This window comes from Poromitra crassiceps, assembly GCF_964638095.1.
Source record: "Poromitra crassiceps genome assembly, chromosome: 3".
In the NCBI taxonomy this organism is placed as follows: domain Eukaryota; kingdom Metazoa; phylum Chordata; class Actinopteri; order Beryciformes; family Melamphaidae; genus Poromitra; species Poromitra crassiceps.
Window position 1 is genome coordinate 32,101,573 of NC_139625.1, and position 21,474 is coordinate 32,123,046.

Consider the following 21,474-nt stretch of genomic DNA (forward strand, 5'->3'; position numbering starts at 1 on the left):
CTTGGGCGATGGAAAAGCCATTTAAGATCCCTACTCTCTTATTCCTACAAGCTTCCTGAATGCAGACACTCAAAACCGCCACAACCAAATCCCCCCTCCAACCCAAACACTCTTACATGTACACTGAACCATCATCCCTCTCTCTCTCTGTCTGTCTGTCTCTGTCTCTCACTCTCTCTCTCTCTGTCTCTCACTCTCTCTCTCTGTTTCTGTCTCTCACTCTCTCTCTCTGTCTGTCTCTGACTCTCTCTCTGTCTGTCTCTGACTCTCTTTCTCTCTGTGTCTCTGACTCTCTCTCTGTCTATCTCTGACTCTCTCTCTCTCTCTGTCTCTCTCTCTCTGTCTGTGTAAAGAATGCGAGAAGGTAATCAGATAATGGGCGGTCTATTAAAGCAGTGTACTCTTGTTCCTCCTCCTCCCTCCCACTGTAGCGCTCAGCTGGCTTCATCTAATTAGCCACGCTCCAGTCTGGAGAGTGGGAAACAGCAGCTACTGGCCGGCCGGGGCGAGTCAGCCATCCAGACCCAGAGAGAGCAGGGAGGGAGAGAGAGAGCAGGGAGGGAGAGAGAGAGAGAGGGAGGGAGAGAGAGAGAGAGAGAGAGAGAGGGAGAGAGAGAGAGAGAGCAGGGAGGGAGAGAGAGAGGGAGGGAGAGAGAGCCATAGAGAAACACAAGGGGAGAGAGCAGAGAGAGAGAGAGAGAGAGAGAGAGGGAGAGAGAGGGAGAGAGAGAGAGAGAGGGAGAGAGAGGGAGAGAGCAGGGAGGGAGAGAGAGGCATAGAGAAACATAAGGGGAGAGAGCAGAGACAGAGAGAGAGAGAGAGAGGGAGAGAGAGGGAGAGAGCAGGGAGGGAGAGAGAGGCATAGAGAAACACAAGGGGAGAGAGCAGAGAGAGAGAGAGAGAGAGAGAGAGAGAGAGGGAGAGAGAGGCATAGAGAAACACAAGGGGAGAGAGCAGAGAGAGAGAGAGAGAGAGAGAGAGAGAGGGAGAGAGAGGCATAGAGAAACATAAGGGGAGAGAGCAGAGAGAAAGGGGTAGATCAACTGAGAGCGAGAGAGAGTTGCAGTGAAACAGAAGGAGAGAGAGCAGCAGGAGAGAATAATTGGCTGGATGACGGATCAGTAACTAACTCATTATCATTACTGTGTGTCAGTTGGACACAAACAAAGCAGGTTTTGGGGGTCGGGCCCGGTTCACAGCGTCTCCTCCCAGCATGGAGGAGAGCACTGGAGTTAGCAGAACCAGCAGTCAACATGGTGGGGATGGGGTGGGGGGTGTTGGTGGCGTTTATATTCACTACCAGTCAGATGAATATTCAAGGACCATTAGGTGCTTCATATGGGGAGGCAATCAGTAAACACTGACACATTTAGGGGTGAGAGAGAAGGTCGCCGTCACTGTGGTGTTTGATTCTGTTGATTTGATTTTGCTCTACATGCATTGTGCGTGTGTGTGTGTGTGTGTGTGTGTGTGTGTGTGTGTGTGTGTGTGTGTGTGTGTCAAACCTGCCAACACTCCCGATTTCCGTGGGAGTCTCCCTATTTTTAACCCTTTCTCCCACTGTGTCTCGATTGGTAATTTCTCCTGTTACATACTGTCTTTCAGAGGCTGCATAGCGGGCTTAGTTTTAAAGAGAGAATGAAACTAGATGACCTATTAGTGCCCACCATGTCATGCTAGCTTGTTGGCAAGGGGGTAAATAATGATCCAAATTTAGGCTAATGCTAATTTAGGCTTGACCTCTCACCTGAAGATATCTGAATGAAAATGGGTTCTCCACGAGTCTCCCCTTTACTTGGTCTATTTTACACCTGTTGGCAGGTATGTGCAGGAGAGCAGGTGTGTGTGTGTTTGTGCGTGTGTATGTGTGTGTGTGTGTGTGTGTGTGTGTGTGTGTGTGTGTGTGTGTGAGAGAGAGAGAGAGAGAGAGAGAGTATGCTGGTTAGGGAAGTGGGTAAGCTTTCGATGTGTGTTTATGAGGGCTGATTCCGATGCTGATAGCTGATATGTGGGGGCAACATTCAATATAGCCTATTCAAATGACTGTTTTCACGCTAAGATATTCCCCCGCAAATACAAGGATTCAGCATTTTCCCCAAGATTGTCTTTCTTTTTAAAAATCTCCACTGAAATCCAAACCCATGCATTTCTCAGGCTGGTTAGCAGCTGGTTGCTATCCGATAGTTATTATATTTAAAAGGTTAATATTGTCCCGATATCCTGGCAGACAAAACAATATCAATGTAACCCTGGTAAGCAGGGTTTAAACATGAAAGTGAATTCTTGCCCAAACTAATTCCAGTAGAAGTTGTTGCTAGATTTCACAACAAGATACTGTAAATTACTTCAGAGAACAAATGGCTTCTCTGTAAACAAATATGTAAAGGTACACAGTAAAAATCCTATAAAAGTGGTTAATGGAAAATCCCACTGGGGTGTCAATATTTGGGGGTTGCAGACTGCAATATGGATGTATTTAAATGTCAGTTGTGCTGCTGTACGTTTTGATAACTCTTTTTCCGTGTATGATATTTCATTAAAGATCACAGGTCAAAGGTCACGGTCCCCTGGGGTGTTTGAGAGTAAACCGGCCGGAGAGTGACTACTGTATAAAGGAGGCAGGGGGGAGTGTGCTAATCCAGACCTGCTGAAATAACAGCAGTCTGAGTCTCCTCTCGGCCGTTCCCAGTCTACTGTAATCACAGGGCGAGCCAGTGTTGACAGGGGCCCGTGTTTGACTTGGATGGCTGTGCTGGGGACAGGGAGTCTGGCTGCACCCCCCCCCCCCCCCCCTAAAGTCCCTACCAAAAGACAGATTGACTTTGTGACCTCCCCACCCAAACTCCCCTTTCTTCTCCTGATCGCACCCAACACAGCAGCAATCAGGGAGAATTGAAGAGAATCCGAGGTCATAAAAAAGAAAAGAAAAAAGAAAAATCTTGTGTTTATCCTAAATCCTTTAGCCCCCCCCCTCCAAAGGAAACACCTCCAGATAAATCCACTGACCCTCTTATCTCCTGCTATTCGGGGGTACGTCTGGATTGACACTGTTAACACAACGCTATGTCGGGGGCAGCGTGCCATTTTTGTCTCTCTGAAGTCATATTGGGAGGAACAAACCCGTTGAGGAATGCAGGACCCGCTATACACAAGGAGCTCAAGGATTATCAAGCGAGCGCAGATGACAGAGAGCGGGAGGGAGAGGGTTCGGGGGATGGAGGGAACGCTACAAATCCATATTCACACGCACGCAGGCATGGCTTTTTGATGCTAACACGTCGAGTCATGATATTTCAACACCCGAATTCCTGGCTGTGTACAGCGCCTGCAGATGACTGGACAGTTGGCATGTAAAAAAAGTGGGCCAAACTCACACATCGCTCTGGTGCGTGTAGACCCGGTCGAACAGAGCCTCTGGAGCCATCCATTTCACGGGCAGACGACCCTGGAACAACACAGGCACAACAGAACCGCTTGGTCAGCAGAACCTTTCTGTACGGACCAGACAAGTCCGCCAAAACATCAACACCTGTGACTGCCATCCCACCCCAGCTCTATCCAGAGTTCCCACACCTTCGTAAACATCAAATTCAAGGAACTTTCCAGGCCCAATTCCCTCTAATTCAAGGAGCCAACATGGCATAGTTTGATACACATATTAAGGTTAATTACTGTTACAACACTGATAATTTTTATAATGAGAACTAGCAGCTTTACAGAAGCCACAGAACAACAATGAAAAAGAAGGAGGTTTGAATGTGTGACCACATCTCAACTGTGCTGTGTAGCAAAAGAAAATATCAAAAGAACTTCAATTTCTATACTTCTACAACATATATCAATTCAAGCCCTTTCAATGGCCCATGTCTATTTATGTCTATTTTCAAAAACTTTCAAGACCTTTCTCAAATTCACAAAGGATTTCAAGGACCTGTGGGAACCCTGTCTAACAAAGCAACCAAGCACAAAGTGGCGCCTCTATAATGGCTGCATCTTTACTTCAAACTCCTGCCTGCACACTTCTGCCAATACACACAAATGAGGATTTATGCACTGTGCAAACCAGGCAAAGTGTACAATCTGAGAAAAATTGCATCTGCAATGTATGAAGGCAATAACTGCTCAGTGAAACTGAGACAAATGGCTTCAATGTTTTCATTACTGCCACACCAAGTGACTTGACAGAAAATCTTTGGAAATGTGTTGAATTGCCAACTTGTTATTGTCGTATCCTATGACCTAACGCTGATGTACAATGACATGACAAAATCTAATTTTCCAGCAAGAGTGGAGTTACTGCCTTCCTTGGTACTGTATGGCAGTACAGTACAGCATGGTATAATAGTCAGTAAATGGCAGTACAGCATGCTATACTAGCTAGTAAAACTCTCCTGATGTGAACTGAAGATGAAAATGAGCTAAACCTAAAGGCCCATTCACACTTAGAAGGATAGCTCTAAAGGTAAGTTAAGGTTATGACCATAAAGCCTGGTTCTATGATTAATATCAGCGAGGTGTCTCTCTTATGGGAAGCAGTCTCCTGTGTGGCGCAGGAGACTGCTTCCCATAAGTGAGACACCAAGTGAATATTATGAAATAAATCTATTACTATAAAAAGATTTAAATGTTTATACCATAAGCAAATAGAATGTCTGTTTTCACACTACAACTTTAAGTAGAAAACATCCAAAACGGCATATTGTTATAGTTTAGAGTTATATTTATAGTAGCTATCATTCTAAGTGTGAATGGGCCTTAAATCTGGTACAATAGGGCAAATATCAAAGGGCAATATTTATGTTTAATATTGTACTTACACATAACTAACTAACTAACTAACTAACTAACTAACTAACTAAATAAAACCAAACTTGGATGCAAGTTAAAACAAATGCAAACAAATTAATTACAAATAGGTTCTGACCCACTTCTGGCTGAGAATCTGAAGTGAGACTCACGTTGGTGGTCTTTTTGTAGTAGTCTATATTGTGCACGTCTCTGGCAAGACCGAAGTCGGCGATCTTCATAACGTTGTCCTCTGTCACAAGTACGTTCCTGGCTGCCAGGTCTCTGTGGATACACTGCAGGGAGAGAGACAACACACACATTAAACATGATGCATCATGGGATATCTCTCTCTCTCATGCGCGCACGCACTTTCGACAAGGTTATAAACAAAAATCGGTAATGTCGGGGGGGGAAATAGTTGTATATTTACTCTCTTCATTTGACAACATTTTGGCCTTCTGTCCGACGCCCCCAAAATCCACATAACCTTCTAGTGTTAAAATATTACTGACTACATCTTGTATTAAAGGATTGAGGACCACCCCAAAACGTCCTCACATTGGAGGATTTCCCTCATCTTGCTATGCTTGTGAGGACATTTCATGCTCCAGGCGACATGCAGACAGACAGAAACACACACAGAGGCACATAAGTACAGTATTTGCATTTCAATACGTATTTGCCCTATCACTACGACACTGTCATGGCGGCTAACCTTCTGTGAGGCCAGGTACTCCATGCCCCGGGCCACCTGGTAGGCACAGGACACCAGGTCTTTGAAGGTGAGCTGCTCGTCGGGGATTTTACACGTGTCGAAGGAGTAGTCCATGCCCGGAGGCCGCCGCGCCCGCAGGTACTCCCGCAGGTTCCCTTTGGAGGCGTACTCCACCAGCACGTACAGCGGACCTGCACACCGGACAGGGGTAAGAGGTCAGTGGGACAGTGGCAAGTGTAGAGTTGCAATGATTAGCCGATTAATTGATTGTCGATCGGCAGAAAATGAATCACCAACTATTTTTTTATAACCGATTAATCGTTTCGCCAATTTAAAAAAAAACATTCAGAAATTATCTTGTTCCAGCTTCTTAAATGTAAATATTTTCTAGTTTATTTAATCTTCTATGACAGTAAAGTGATTTATATCTTGGGTTGTGGACTGTTGGTCAGGACAAAAAAAGACATTTGAGGATGGCATCTTGGGCTTTGCAGAGAAAGTGATATTTGTGATATTGATATTGTAGCGATAGTGATATTGATATTTTTCACCATTTTGTTTTGTGACATTTTATAGACCAAATGACTAATCGATTAGTTGAGAAAATATTAAAATAATTGACTGATTAATTGATAATTAAACTAATCGTTAGGCAAGTATGTTGGTTATCTCCTGGGTTGCGCTGCGTCGCGGGCCGGGCTCACCGTCCTGCGTGCATGCTCCCAGCAGGTTGATAATGTTTTTGTGTTTTCCGATCATCTTCATCATCTCCATCTCCGACACCAAGTCTGACAAGTCTTTATCAGTGGCGTCATCTGAGAGGGAGAGAGAGAGAGAGAGAGAGATAGACAGAGACAGAGGGAGAGAGAGAGGAGAGGAGGGAGGGAGAGAGATAGAGAGGGGAGAGAGAGAGAGGGAGAGAGAGAAAGAAGGAGGAAGAGATAGAGAGTCAGAACAAAATGATTTATGAAGCGCTGTCAACAAAACTTGGAGAGTATTTCACTGAGCAACAAAGGACAAAAACCCAGATAAAGAGTAAAAACATCATAAATTTCAGGATATAAGAGAGAGATACATCTTTACAAAGAGAGGGAGATTCAGAGAGAGAGGAAGACAGAATGACAGTGACACGTCAAGGTTGTGTGTTAATTTGTGGAGTGCGTTGGGTGGAGATAAGCACCCACCTTTCAGCATCTTCACAGCTACAGTCAGCGGCTTGTTGGGTTTCTCCTTGTCGATGCCGACCGCATCGGCCATCACCACCTGCCCGAAGCAGCCTTCTCCCAGAGGCTTCCCCAGCGTCAGTCTGACACAGTCATACCAAGGAAACATTACAAACTGTCTATTTGTCGCAGGGAACTGCAAAGTGCCGTTTTGAAAAACCTCTCTAGGACAAACAGCCCTCTCTGTACAGGGGTTTAAAATGTGGAACTCACTGCCCATACTGTACATCTTAAACAGGATCGTAGTTGGGATCATTTTAAAACCAACCGAAAGTAGATCCTGAAGAGTAATTAACAATGTTCCCACAAATGACTGTGTCCATGGGTGTGTGAGTGTCTATATCCTTTGTGTATGATTGTTTATGTTGTTCTATTGATTGATTGATTGACTTTATGATTATGTTTATTGTATATTTTACTGTACTTTGCTTTTAATAGGTGCTTTTAATAGCATCTAGGGACGGGCATTGCAAATTAGTTTAGGCTACAAATGTGATACATGACATCAGACATTTCTCGCTAAATGTTATATGTATGTGTATCTGTCCCTATGCAAATAAACGATCAATGAAAAAATGAAAATCAAACAGTAGAGCTTCAGTGTTAGTTTTTCGTTCTCTCACCTGGTTCGAGAAAACTCCCATTTGGGGTCGGAGGGCAGCTCCAGCTCGGAGACGTTGGCCAGCATGGGGCCGTCGCTGGATGACAGGCGGGCGATCCTCACCAGCGGCGTGTTGGAGTTCATGGAGGAGTTGGAATCCAAGGAAACCTGCTTGGGTGCAAAAAGAGAGAAACTGTTATAGTCTCTGAAAAGGGCAAGGCGATAGAGTCTAGAGGAAGAGACAGAGGAGAGAGAGAGACACGAAGCCTGACCAGAACAAAAATATCTACAAGAAGATATCTGTCTTAACCTCATTGGGGAAAACATCTAATCATCTGATCCGATTCGAACAGACCAGGTCGAACAGACCAAGGCCAACAAGCCTTCAATTGAAAGACTTTCTATTATAACTATTTCCTTGCAAGATCTTGAAAAACTCATGTTTGCCTAGAAAGAGGGTGTAAAAGTCATGGAGAGACATTTTGAAGAGATACAAATCAAAACAGCTATCAATTGACCATGGAAGAAAAACACAATTAGGACTGAACAGATGATTGAATAACTCATGTGGATAGACGAGAGGCCCAGTGTCAGAGCTCTTTCGCCAGGACTGAGGTTCTTTGAAAAACGGTCAAACTTCTGACTTGTACAAACAGCCAGGAGGCAGTAACAAAGACAAATGACCGAGGACGCGGCTTTGGGCGGGTGGGCGAGCGAGTGGCGAGATGGCCCGGACGTCTCGATCCATCAGCCCGCTCCATTTCCAGATCGCCAGCCGTGCTGCCGAGCCCGTGGGCCGCACATCCTCCCCCCATTTATCTGTGTGGCGCTGACACAAGGCTGCAGCCCCGCTCTGATGGATCTGTTTGTGCCAGACTCTGCCAACTCTTTCCCTTCAGGTGGGGTCTCCAAACAACCATGTCCACTTACCAGACTTCCCTCCTCAACTTCTCAGCTGGGGGAAGATGAGAAAAAGGCTGCGAAGGGGGGGAAAAAAAGAAGAAAGACCGACTGCAATTTCAAAGGCATGAAAAGTAATATCTGATAAAACATGCCAAGAGGTTTATGGGAGATTTACTCAGAGTTATGAAAAAGAAGCAAGCGAACCAAGAGATTAGCTTAAACAAAAGTGAAGCAAAGATTACAGAAAAATGAAAGAAAAAAAATCTTTCTCTGGACCGCCTTATAAGACCATGTATATGGATGCTGCCGACATTGAAAAGGCTGCAATTAAAAAAGTGTCTTTCCAAGATATCTACCACATGAAAAAGCAGACGCCTACTACTCTCACAACAAGATTGCTTTCATGAAAGAATAACTAATTCAGTGAGGAACACATTGAAGTTATTAACTATTTTTAAAGCCCTTGCCTGCTAAATCCTAACACTGTTAGGTAGGGGTGGGGGAAAAAATCGATTCACCTAAGTATCGCTATTTTTAATGTCACGATTTTTTGAATCGATCTTTTATTCCAGAATCGATAATCGCAAAAAAAAAAAAAAAAAAAAAAATTTGGGTGCTTGCAGTCAGGCCACTCACTGAACAGCAGGCCAGGCGCCGCCTACTGGTTTACTAGTGGTTTTATTACTTTATTAGTTAGTCTGAAGTAATAATTACACTTCAGGGTTAAAGTGGGTGCATCTCATTGTAAAATTGGACTTCAAACGGCCCAAATCTGGCTTCAAACGGCCCAAATTGGGCTTCAAACGGCCCAAATTTCACGCGCGTCGGCCCATATCGGCCTGGCCTGCTTGGTATCTAATGCCCGGCCTGAATTATGATCCCAGTCTGCCCCTGTTTTTAACTATATCGCCCAGCCCTACTCATGATATATAATATACAGTCTCTAGTGCAGGGGTGCCCAATACGTCGATCGCGATCGACCGGTCGATCGCGAAGGTAGTGTGGTCGATCGCGTGGCATTGAGGTTAGAAAAAAAAAAAAAAATTTTTTTTTTTTTTTTTTTTTTTTTTTACTGTTTTCCCACTGTTTCCACTGTTTTCCCCCTGTTTTTCCACTGTTTCCACTGTTTTTCCACTGTTTTCCACTGTTTCCACTGTTTTTCCACTGTTTTTCCACGGTTCCACTGTTTTCCACTGTATACTCAGTGTATATATATATAAATAAATATGTTTGGTAGATCACTTTGACTTGGTCATTTTAAAAGTAGCTCCCAAGCTGAAAAAGTGTGGGCACCCCTGCTCTAGTGTATGATTCAACTTTTCCCATGTTCTAATCTAGTGTAAAAAAGCAAACAAACTGAAAAAAATAAATAAAATAAATAAACAAAAATCGCAATAAATCGTAATATCGAATCGCAATAATCGTAGAATCGCAATACTTAAGAATCGCAATATAAATCGAATCGGCACCCAAGAATCGTGATAGTATCGAATCGGGAGATAAGTGAATCGCCACAGCCCTACTGTTAGGGTATGAAATCATGTGTGCTTTCTCGACCATTGATGACTGATGACTTCCAAGCAATAGTTGACTTTGCTAAAAATGGATCTCTGGCATTTTGGAGCGCAACCCTTCAATTATAAAGCTGGAAACCTGGAACACACACACATGCTGCTGTGTGCTGTATACAGTAGGAGGCGAGTAGGGACCGCAGCATGCTGCTGTGTGCTGTATACAGTAGTCCAAAAAGTCAGTGACTACTAGTCACGACTACTGAGCACTCTCAAAAAAGTTTCAAAAGCTACAGTGCAAGGCGCAAACAATATACAGAAAGACAGAAAAACCAGCACTCAAAATAAATCCTTTTGGTTTTTTTAATACCTTCAAAGCAGCAGTCAAGCAATGGACGTTTCGGCACAAGCCTTCCTCAGCAAGTGATGGGGATAAAATGCTGTCATTTTAAAAAGTGGTGCAGGGACATGTCCCCAGAGTCTCCAGTGTAAAATTAATGACACCTACTGTACGACTCACATGACACATGTCACATGACATGTTAGACATTCAGCACATCCTCTCATCCAGAGCAAATCAGAACAATAGAATAGTTCCTGGATCGCCAATTTTGCAATCAATACAGCATGTGAGGGGCGGAGCCTTAGTGACAATAATAGCCTGAAGTTTATACAGAGTGCTACATAAAGAAATAGAAGCTGAGATAGACAGCATTTTTTTTAGAAGAGCAAATGAGAGCGACTCCAGGAGGAAGATGAGCGAGAGCCAATATGATTTATTATCCGGACTGCAGAACTCCAGTCCGGATGCCAGAATCCTTTTTTTGCCTTGTTGGATTTGTCTCGGTCTCGTTCCTGTTTTGACTCGGACCTGTCTTAGTCTAGCCACTAATGGATGTTGACTCAACCTTTTTTCCTGCCTAAAATATTAGAAGGCACTCAATAATGACTGAGTGCAAACCTCACACACATCATCACATCATTGCTATCCCTTAAATTTGAGGTTTAATTGATTTCTTGACTCTCTAAACATCCCCGTAGGATTTGGAATAAAGTCTGTGTCTCCGTTAGTTTCATAGTTATGGCTAAAAAACGATAATCATCTAATGGCAGAAATCCCAGGTTTGGATCACCATCAAAATCAAATCAAGTTTTCCTTAGACCAGGGACCGATCTAGGCACCAAATTTCATGGAAATCAGAAAACAGAAGGTTTTTGAGATACCTGACAATCAATCAAACTAATAGTGAAAACATAACCTCCTTAGTTGTTCTTGTTTATTTTCTACATTTGCTACAAACAATTTAAGGGAGTTCAACCTGTAAAAACCTCTATGGGTCTCAAACCTCTATGTAAGGATTAGTTGGATGTTGAATGGTAAAATCTAGATATGTTCATGTTCATCTGTTGAGTCATCTTTTCATTCTTTGTTCATCCCGAAGAAACTCCTTAACCATTTTGGAAAGACATGTAGAGTACTCTGTCTACGCCTATTTCCTATTTTGGTCTTGAATAGGCCACAATTTACTCTGGTCTTGGTCTCGACTCCCTTTGGACCTGATCTTGGAACTGAGTCTGACCAGAACTAAGGTGGTGTGGCCTGCCTCGGGCCGGGCCGGGAGCGGGCCCTCTCCGGTGGAAATGCAGCTGCTCCACTTAGTGTCTCTCTCTGGGCAGTTGAGGGGCGAGTGTGCGTTACACAGAGTGAAATCCAACACGAACACTGACAGTCACTCGCAGGAGGGCTGAAATATCCCTCAGCTGAATCTGCTCCAAGATAAATGTGAACACATGTCACCAGCTTGATGCCTTCCAGCGTCCACACCACGTCATCAACAGAGGGAGGGAAGGGGGGTAGAGAGATAGAGAGAGGCACAGAGAAAAAGAGAAAGAGAAACTTTGCAGGACTTTGCAGAAGTTCTCTTTCATCTATTTATCCTGTATCTTTCTTCCTGCATCTATCCTGTGTACAATTCTTTCTTAAATGTTATAATAAAAAAAAAAAAAAAAAAATCCATGATTTTTCCACAACTTTCTGCAACTAATTTGCGGCACTTCCATGAGCTAAACATGTTATTACCTCCACCGAGGAGGTTCTGTTTTCGGTGCTGTTTGTCTGTCCGTCTGTCTGTCTGTCTGTCTGTCTGTCTGTCTGTTAGCAGGATTTTCATGAAACTTGGTGGAAGGATGTAGTATGGGCCAAGGAAAAACCCATGACATTTTAGAGCACATTCGATCTGACTCACACAATTTGCATATCACAGCAGATTGGACTATTGGCCTTGGCGGAGCTCTGCACTCTCCAAGTGCACTTCTAGTTTGCTAATGTTGTAAACAGTCGGGTTTGCTTTGGAGGAGGAACAGCTGAAAACCACTGATTCAATGAACATGTGAATCAAGTTGTACAGTACAATTCCTGTAAAGTAAAATTGAAATCGCTGATATTCCCTGACTTGCCCAGAGAAATGACCAATTCCCCAGACTTTCACTGTCTGGAATACACCTCTTTAAATCCCATGATATTCCAGGAATTGCCTGAAATCCATGAAATGAAATCCTAGAAATGTCTTTCAACCAACTCCATATAAGTTTTTCCATGCAGTTCCCATTCTGAATAGAGCACCCGTGGACTTCATACTTCCACGAGCATGCACAGTAAATCTATACAAGTCTGTATCAAGCTCTGCTGAAGTCCTAAGGAGGCTTCACTGGAGCCTCCTTAAATAATTCATTATTTATAAAGTCAAAAACATTAAAATTCATGGACCTGGTGGATCAAAAAACAGCTTTGATTGTGTACAAAGCCAGAAAGGGAGTGCTCCCGTCCAACATACAAATAATGTTCAAAGAAAGAGAGGGGGGTTATGCCCTCAGAGGCGAACAAAATTGGAAACAACCCTTCTGTAACACAGCCATGAAAAGCAGGTGCATATCTGTCTGTGGTGTGAAGTTGTGGAACGCTTTGCCGGAAGAATTAAAATCAAGTAAGAATGTGTTGATCTTTAAAAAAAGGTATAAGGACAGGATGATGGAAAATTACAGTCTAGTTCCCAGGTAACCGAATGATGTAGGGGACAAAGAGAAAACAAAAACAAATAAATAATAATAATAATAATAAATAAAAAAGTGTATGTATAAGTATATATATATATATATATATATATATATATATAGGTATATGTATATATATATAATAATAATAATAATAATAATAATAATAAAACGATTATAAAATGTATGAATATGCATGTATGGATTGTGTTTGTTTTGTTATTTGCTACTCACTGGTTTTTGACTGTTGTATTGCTTATTTACTTTTTTTTTTGCTTTTTTTGTTTTTTTTTGTTTCTTGTATTAGGATATTTTTTCCTTGAAATCCTTTGTTGTTTATATGATGGCAAGTAAGGACAATGTCCAAAATGTCTGAACATGATGATTTTCTTATTTTAATTGTAAGAAAAGGGGGGGCTTTACATAAGCGTTTGCTTCTGCCCCTAACCTTTGGTTATGACCTAAGTGTATTGGTTGGTGGTGGTGGTGGTGGTGACCAATACATTTTTTTCATTCATTCATTCATACAGAAGGAGAGGAGATGGGGGAAAGTGTTCATAGGAATCTTGTATCTACTTTCTGTTACCTGTCTCTTGAGGGGGAACTTGGAGAGTTTCTGCACGGGCGGCGTGGGGAGGGTCTTCTGCGTGGTCATCCGCATGCGGCAGAGGATGACGATGACCACGGCCAGGATGAAGAGCACGCAGCCCGTCACGTAGATCAGGATGTCCGCGTAGTCATCCTCCCTGTCTGGGTCCACCGCTGGGGAAGGGGGGGGGGGGGGGGGGGGGGGGGGTCCGACATGCCATTAAAAACCGTGAATCTTTAGTGAACCATGAATCTTTAGTAAACACATGCAAAAGATAACTTTTCAACCAGCTCTCTATCCGAAGTCAGGATATAGTGTGAAAAATAACGGTAGTAAAAAAAAAGTTCTCTCTGTATCTGGGGCGTGGCTTCAGGATCTGCTCTACTTCCTACAACCAGTGTATGGCTGGCTGTTATTCGAGTGAGAGATTGTTAGACTGATTTTTGTATGCCCGCATCCACGGACAGTTGCATGGAGAGCTTTAATGAGCCTTACCAGCTGGCGGGGGCGGAGTTTCTGCCAGCAGATGAACAAGGAGCTCTCGGTGCAGGAAACATGGAGGCAAGTTAACACATTGTTCATCTGTATATTAATACTACCCACATTGTAATGATGCAAAGCTGGTTGAAAAGTGTCTCTTATTTATTTTTGTATTTTTAATGGTTGCAGACAATGTTGATGAGTGTTCTATGTCTTATGTTTCTCATATTTGTCTTGTCTGTCCACTGCACAACATGAACTCACATGGCTGTCCCAACATGAGATTATGGGACGACGAGAAATTAAAGGGACAAGTCACTCAAAAATGGAAATTCTGTCATCATCTACTACTCTACTCGCCCTCATGCCAGTTGAAACACAGGTGAAGATTGTCCATCTAACACACAGGGAGGTGTTGTTCAGTGTTCGGGACTGGTCTTCTCTGGAGTTGTGCTGGCAACCTCCCTGTGTGTTATATGGACAAACTTCACCTGTATTTCAACTGGCATGAGGGGGAGTAGAGGATGACACAATTTTAATTTTTGGGTGAACTGTCCCTTTAAAGTACACTGATATCATCCCAATTATTTTCTTTTTACCTTTATTTATACATGCCTCATCTCACCACACAATGTACTTGTTATTCATTAAAAAACCTTAACTAAGGCTTTGCTCGGTAGCACATTTCAACTGAAGGGCTGCTGGGAATCGTCCAAGCAGCTGTAATGAAACATCTATAAATCATAGTTTGGTTTGAAAAAACAATCCGTGCTCAGGAACTTCCCTGGCACACTGTAAAAAGTGTGCATTTAGCAGTTGGGATGGGTTTTATTCTCCGGCAGGTAATTGCACCTGTGATATGCCTCTCCCCGGGGAAGTCATTACTGTGTTGAACATGGAGCACAGAAATGTCTTGAAATTGCCTTGTAGCCTGGAGACATGACAGCAGATGAGCTGCCTCTATTAAAAGGTGTCTTCCAGTGGAGGCAGGATTACATGTTTGCTTCACCGAATAAAAGGGGCAATAACGCCGTTGCACTGCAGTTACCACGTTAACAAGTGGCAATCATGTATAGTAATTATACAGGGGTTTGTCAATGACATTTAAGCAGTGCAAAAAAGACTCCATCTTAACACATCATTTAGTTTGTTATTGAGTCCTAAAATCGTAATATATATATTTTTTAATCATCCCCCCTCTCACCCCCAGATTTTTCTCCCACCCTCTCCCCAATTGTACTTGGCCAATTCCCCTGCTGTCCCGGTCATTGCTCCACCCCCTCTGCCGATCTGGGGGGAGTTATAGACTAGCACATGCTTCCTCAGATACATGTGCAGTCGCCAGTCGCTTTTATTAACCTGACAGCGAGGAGTTTCACCGGCAGGACGTAGCGTGTGGGAGGATCACGCTATTCCCCCCAGCTCTCCTCCCCCCTCCCGAACAGGCGACCCGACCGACCAGAGTAAGCACTAGTGCAGTGACCAGGACTCCTACTCATCCCACCAGCTTCTCACCCACAGACACAGCCAATTGTGTGTGTAGGAACATCTGATCAAGGAGGAACTTAAGTACCGCCACCGGGACCTGAACCTAGGTGTCCGTGGTGGCAGGAGAGCGCTTTTAGCTCAACACTACCGTCGACGACTCGGCAGGATGGATCTGAAGGCTGAATATGAGACTAAACGACTCGTCAGGATGGGCTGTTTGTTGCAGTGAGATTGTGCCACAGAGTAAAACATAAACAATATAACAATCATCTTTTCATGGCGCTTATGACATTGGGAGTGATCTGGGTGCAGGAAATGGACAGCGGAGGTCCAGATAGCAGCGGAGAGAAGGGGAGGAGTCTACCTGGAAGCACCGTCAGCCAAGCAGAGTGGTAAGCATAGCCGATAGAGTTCCCTGCTAGACAGGTGTACTCTCCCGCATCCTCAAAAGACACATTGGTCAGGAAGAGAATCTCTAGCTCCTTATCCGTTGTGTTAATACCAGCCGTCTGTGGAGGACGAGAGAGGGACGAGAGAGGTGGAAGAGGGAAGAGGAGAGAGAGAGAGAGAGATTTCATAACCTCGAAGCTCTTTAGAGGAAACGCCAACACCAAAACACACCCTGGAGGAAAGAAAGACCCGGAAGCGGAGGCAGGGCTGGACTGGGGGCATCCTTGCCTGGTGCCTCACCCATAGCAGCGTCACTACCACCACCTGGAACCACCAAGCAACACCTTCACCACCCTGCAAAGAGAAGCTGGCCAGTTCGACCTGAAGCCTCATGCGACCTGGAGAGACCTCCCAGTCTCAGGTTTCCTCAGGTTCTCCCAGAGCACTAGATGGGCGGTGCAGCTCAGATCGCCTGCGAGTTTAAACAGAACCAGCTAAAGTTCTACCTGCCGTTAAAAGCCAAAACACATGATCCCTTCACCGCAAAGATGCCGTCCGCAGGAACGACGAGTGGTCGGGAGTCGACACGTTGGAGCGCAGCATCAAACGCGCTCGTGAAAAGCGCCTCGGAAAGAGCAGTTGTGGCTTTTGCCTTTGGCTAATAGTGGGTGTGATGGACGGTGGGGGAGTCTGTTTCAAAGTGGCTGTTTGGAGGGGTGTGTGGGTGTGTGTGTGTGTGGGGGGGGGGGGCGATTAGCTCTCTGCTCTCTGGTACCCCGGCCTTCAGTAATGAACAGTGACATCCACCGCAGTCATGATTCAGACGCCTGCTGCATGCTTTCATATAGAAGCATATTAATACAGCCGAAGAATGCACTCCCAGGGAAATCAATAGCAGTCTGTGTGAGTGTGTGTGAGACACAGAGAGAGAGGGCTGGCTTTTATGTGTGTGTGTTGTGGGGTAGGGTAGGGTAGGGGGGGTTGGCGGGCGAGCAAGGGCGAGGCTTTTGAAGTCCTGGCAGTAATGATCCGCTGTGATATTGTGTTTTTTATCGATCGGGAAAGAAGACAAAGCGGCGCAGGGCGGAGGAATGGATAAGATGCACTAACTGTTGGAGTGTGAGCGTTTAGGGCTCAGAGGTTTTGGAGAAGAATGGTGTGTGTGTGTGTGTGTGTGTGTGTGTGTGTGTGTCAAGGCCCCAATCAACAACACTGAAAAATGAGGCCAGAAAGTGCGGTTCCTCGAATGGCCACTTGAGGCTGGCTCATTTGCCCATTTACCCCATGTCAAAATGCCCGACTTTACAGCAGAAATAAACATGTTTACAGCCTGGAAAAAAACAAAAACGGGTTTGGTCTCTAGAGCTACTTTGAGCTTTCATGACAACTGTTGGGGGGTCGGGTGTTTTTTATATGCGTAACTCTCACCTTTAGACAAAACAAGTCTGATTGTACAGAAGTCAATGTGAAAATGAGCCGACTTCTCACTTGATTTATTGTCTCAGTAAACACGTTCCTAATAAGTTTATGTTCATCATGTCTTCATTTATACATAGACGTTTGTGTTTTCTTGTGATCAGACATAGGTTTATAGATGTTATTTATTTATATTCGAAACTGTCAAGGTAAATAAATAACATCTATAAACCTATGTCTGATCACAAGAAAACACAAACGTCTACCTAATAAGTTTATCTTCTCAATTGCTAGATTTAAGTATTCGCCAATACAGTATGGGCTTCCTTTTTTAAATGATTGTCCCATTTAGAGTAAAATAGATGATACAGTGGACTATGCTTTGGGGCGTGATCGACAGGTCACCTGTCCAGTGATCGCGCTGCTCGCCGATCACAGACCAATATCAGGCGGTGCTGCGGCTATTCTCGTCCAAATATGGTCACTTCTGGCTAAAAAAAGCCAAGATGGCGACGGTCACAATGCGAAACTGAAGGCTTCAAAAGGAGAGTTCAGAATCCAGCAACCAGCAAGCCACTCAAACCCACACCCAGGAGAGCCAGAGAGAGGACACACAGAGGAGTGGCGCGCAGGGGGCGGAGTTACCTGCTCTGTGAATCTTAAGCCAGAAGGCATTTTCTGACTTGCCTACAAAGTTGGAGGCGCGACACCAGTACTTCCCCGCGTCTCTCTCTGTCACGTTAGACAGTTTGAGCTTATCATGGGCCTCTGCATGCTTACTGACCAGACTCTGTGAAGGAATATGGAGAGGCCGCCTGTTACAGCCAGAACACACACACACAAACACGAGAACACTGTGCACGTGGACAATGCACACACACATTGCATAGCATTCAGACGTATAGAGAGCCAAAGTGAAACGTCACTTCCTGCTTCAGCACTGTACCAGAGATTATCATCCGCCATTTATTTCCCCATAGACATTTCGTAAATTGCTTATACAAATAGTTTTACTGGTTCAAACCAAACGGTTCAGATATATTTAGAAACAGGAGAGACACATAACATTTGACTCGGACCAAAACGTAAAAAACTGCAGGTTTAAAGAAAATATTTTTTCGATGTTGTTTGTTTAAGTTTTGGTCCGAGTGAAATGTTCTATTGTCTCTCCCGATTCTAAATATAGCTGAACTGTTTTGTTTGACCAAGTAAAACTCTTTTCATAAGCATTTTACGAAATGTCTATGGGAAAATAAATGGCGGATGAAAATCTCTGGTACAGTGCTGAAGCAGGAAGTGACGTTCACTTTGCCTCTCTATACAGTGACGGAATGACATGGCTCTCTAGCCAGCTCTAGCCCGTGGAAAAGCAAACCAGTTCTTAGAAGGTTCACAGTTGGAACAACTGCAAACCAGCACCAGCACCAGGTTCCAGTTGGGGGGGTAACATACACATTACATAGTAACACATGATGTCGACTGGTAGATTGAAGACACTGCAGTACGTCAATCTTCCCAGAACGCACGCACGCGCACGCACGCACACACACACACACACACACACACACACACACACACACACACACACACGGTTCATGACGGGCGTTCTGGTGAGGGGAGAAAAAAACCCTACTGATAAGTAATGAAAGGGGCAGAAAACATCTCATGTTTGAAGGCTGCTTCATGAACATCCATGGCTGCAGGCCAACCCACTCGTGGCACCAGACGCTCGCCTCCCCACTCTGCGAGTCACTCATCGTTAACTCTTTTTCCAGCCATCAAAAGGGCTATTCACATTTGTTAAAAAAGAAAAAAGAAAAAAACATCCTCCATGACATTGGTACCAGCCCTCCCACAACCCCACCTCCCTGTATTTAGCTCCTATATGCCACACATGAGATGTCACGGAGCGTCAGAATGAACTGTGTTGGGCCAGAGAGAGAGAGAGAGAGAGAGAGAGAGAGAGAGAGAGAGAGAGAGAGACACACACACACACACAGAGAGAGAGAGAGAGAGAGAGAGAGAGAGAGAGAGAGACACACACACACACACACAGAGACAGAGAGGTCCACATGCAGAGTGCAGATCCAGTAAATACTGTTTCAATTATGTGGTAGTCGAAAATAGAGTGTGGAGCCGCGGTCTGGGCCCACAGCTCGCTGTCTCTCTCTATGTCGCTCACCCCTTCTCTCTCTCTCTCTCTCTCTCACTTTCTCTCTCTCTCTCTCTCTCACTTTCTCACTGTTGATCTAGATGACTCTTCTTGTTGGTCTTTTGGTTTCTCTCATTCTCTCTCTCCTCTTTTCTCTCCCTCCTCTTTTCTGTCTATCTCTCCTTCTCTCTTTCTTCGCTGTGTCAGTCTGTCTCCCTCCTTCTCCTTTCTGTCCCTCTTTAGCACTCTCCCCTCCCTCCCTCCCCCTCTCTCTCTCTCTCTCTCTCTCTCTCTCTCTCAGTACTTGTAATTTATATTGAATTGTACCATTCATATGCTACTTTATTAAACTTCTCCTCCACTACATTAAGAAGGAAATATTGTGCTTTTTAGTCCACGTCATCTATTTGATAACTTAGGTCAGTGATTCCCAATCAGGGGTACGTGTACCCCAGGGGGTACTCGAGCAGTTTGCAAGAGCTACTTGGAAAGATTGGGGATTACATTTTATTACCAAAATGATCAAAACAATATTCCACGTAATTTCATAGGCCCATCTTGGTCAAACTGATGACTTTTTCCATTTGAAAACTGTCAGAATTGTATTAAAGGTGAGTGATTCAAATTATTTCCATGTAATAATCAGATGTGTTAGAGAGGCCGACTAAAAGTTTGATATGAGTTTAATAGAACACATTTAGGAGAATCGATAGGCGTGAGTGAGGGGGTACTATATAATTGGCATGGCAAAACAGCTCAAGGGGTACATAAGACAAAATAGGTTGGGAACCACTGACTTAAATTACTAGTTACAGTACTTTGCAGATTCATATCATTCATACTAAATATAATCAACTAATGAATTTGTATGTATTATTATAGATGACTGCAACCAGTATATAGCAGTAGTGGAAAATCTGCCCTATTCCAGCTGCAACCTTAAAGTGATGCTAACATTAATGCATCAATAGTTATAATTCAATAATATACTGTATTCTTCTGAAGTGGGTCATTCTGCATAACGAGTACTTTTACTTTTGTTGCTTTAAGTACATTTTTGATGCTAATATTTGTTTGTTCTTTTACTTGTAACAGATAATTTTTTTACACTGTATTTCTACTTTTACTTCTGAGATCCGAGTACTTCTTCCACCACTGCTCTCTCCTTCATTCTCTCTGTCTACAGTATCACACCCTCCATCTCTCCTCTCTCTCTCCTCCTCTGCCTATATTGCTTCATTTCTTTCTCTCTCTCTCCTCTGCTAACCACTCTGTCTCTCTCTCTCCTCTGCTAACCACTCTCTCTCTCCTCTGCTAACCACTCTGTCACTCTCTCTCCTCTCCCTGCTGACTCTGCCCTTCTCTTGTGTTCCTCCACTCATTTTTTCCATGGCTTTTTTGGGTGCCTATTCCCTCTCTCTTTCCCTCCTCCTCTCTCTCTCTCTCCCTCCTCCTCTCTCTCTCTCTCCCTCCTCCCCTCTCTCTCTCTCCCTCCTCCTCAAAACCACGCGACGCAGCACATCTGACGGCAATGGCGGTTAACAGAGCCCGTCTCTCTCCCCGCGCTGCCGCCACCACAGCAGTTAACTTAGTCCAAACCAGATGTTTGTTTTATTCCCCTCTCGCTCTAGAGACATACAGAGAGAGAGAGGGAAGGAGAGAGAGGGAGAGAGATAGAGAGAGGGGGAAAGGGAGAGAGAGAGATAGAGAGAGAGAGAGATAGAGAGGGAGTGAGAAAAAAGAAAAAGGGAGACCAAATGAGAAGGCAAAAGCCCTCTTGATTTTTTCGATGGGAGGTGTTTTGCCACGCCTCCCAGCGGGTTAGGGTGTTGTCCTCCCCACAGAGGAATGCTTTCTACTCTCCTTCTATTCTTGAACACCAACATGGCCGCCCGCCCCGGGGAGGCAAGACGAGCAGACCTCCAGGATTTTCTGCTAAGTTCTTGGGCAGAACGAGGCCTCCTAAAGACTGTCTGACGCCTGCCCCGCTGTGTCTACTTAACCTCCGTTTGACTGGGAAGCACCGCATGAGTGACTGGCAAACATACAGTACATGCTGCAGACCAACAAACACATTAGGAGTTAAAACAAAAGTTAACGTCAAACTTCATTATGATGTGATCACCCAGCGGCACTCCATCCTCAGGACCAGGAGCTTACTGTAGAG

The 21,474-nt window shown here is 44.3% G+C and overlaps 1 protein-coding gene across 3 annotated transcripts in view; it reads right to left on the bottom strand.

The window, feature by feature from the left end:
• The window catches only part of fgfr3 (fibroblast growth factor receptor 3), a 63,714-nt gene that overhangs the window by 8,482 nt on the left and 33,758 nt on the right, over nt 1-21,474 (bottom strand). For 2 of the 3 annotated variants that reach the window (XM_083633982.1, XM_083633983.1), the window contains exons 5-12: nt 15,714-15,858; nt 13,379-13,554; nt 7,350-7,498; nt 6,688-6,809; nt 6,208-6,318; nt 5,504-5,694; nt 4,959-5,081; nt 3,375-3,445 (exon numbers count right to left, since the gene is read on the bottom strand). In XM_083633982.1, coding sequence (XP_083490108.1) covers nt 3,375-3,445; nt 4,959-5,081; nt 5,504-5,694; nt 6,208-6,318; nt 6,688-6,809; nt 7,350-7,498; nt 13,379-13,554; nt 15,714-15,858 — 1,088 coding nt within the window. The remainder of the gene's footprint in view (nt 1-3,374; nt 3,446-4,958; nt 5,082-5,503; nt 5,695-6,207; nt 6,319-6,687; nt 6,810-7,349; nt 7,499-13,378; nt 13,555-15,713; nt 15,859-21,474) is intronic. The other variant, XM_083633984.1, reaches the window with a different exon arrangement.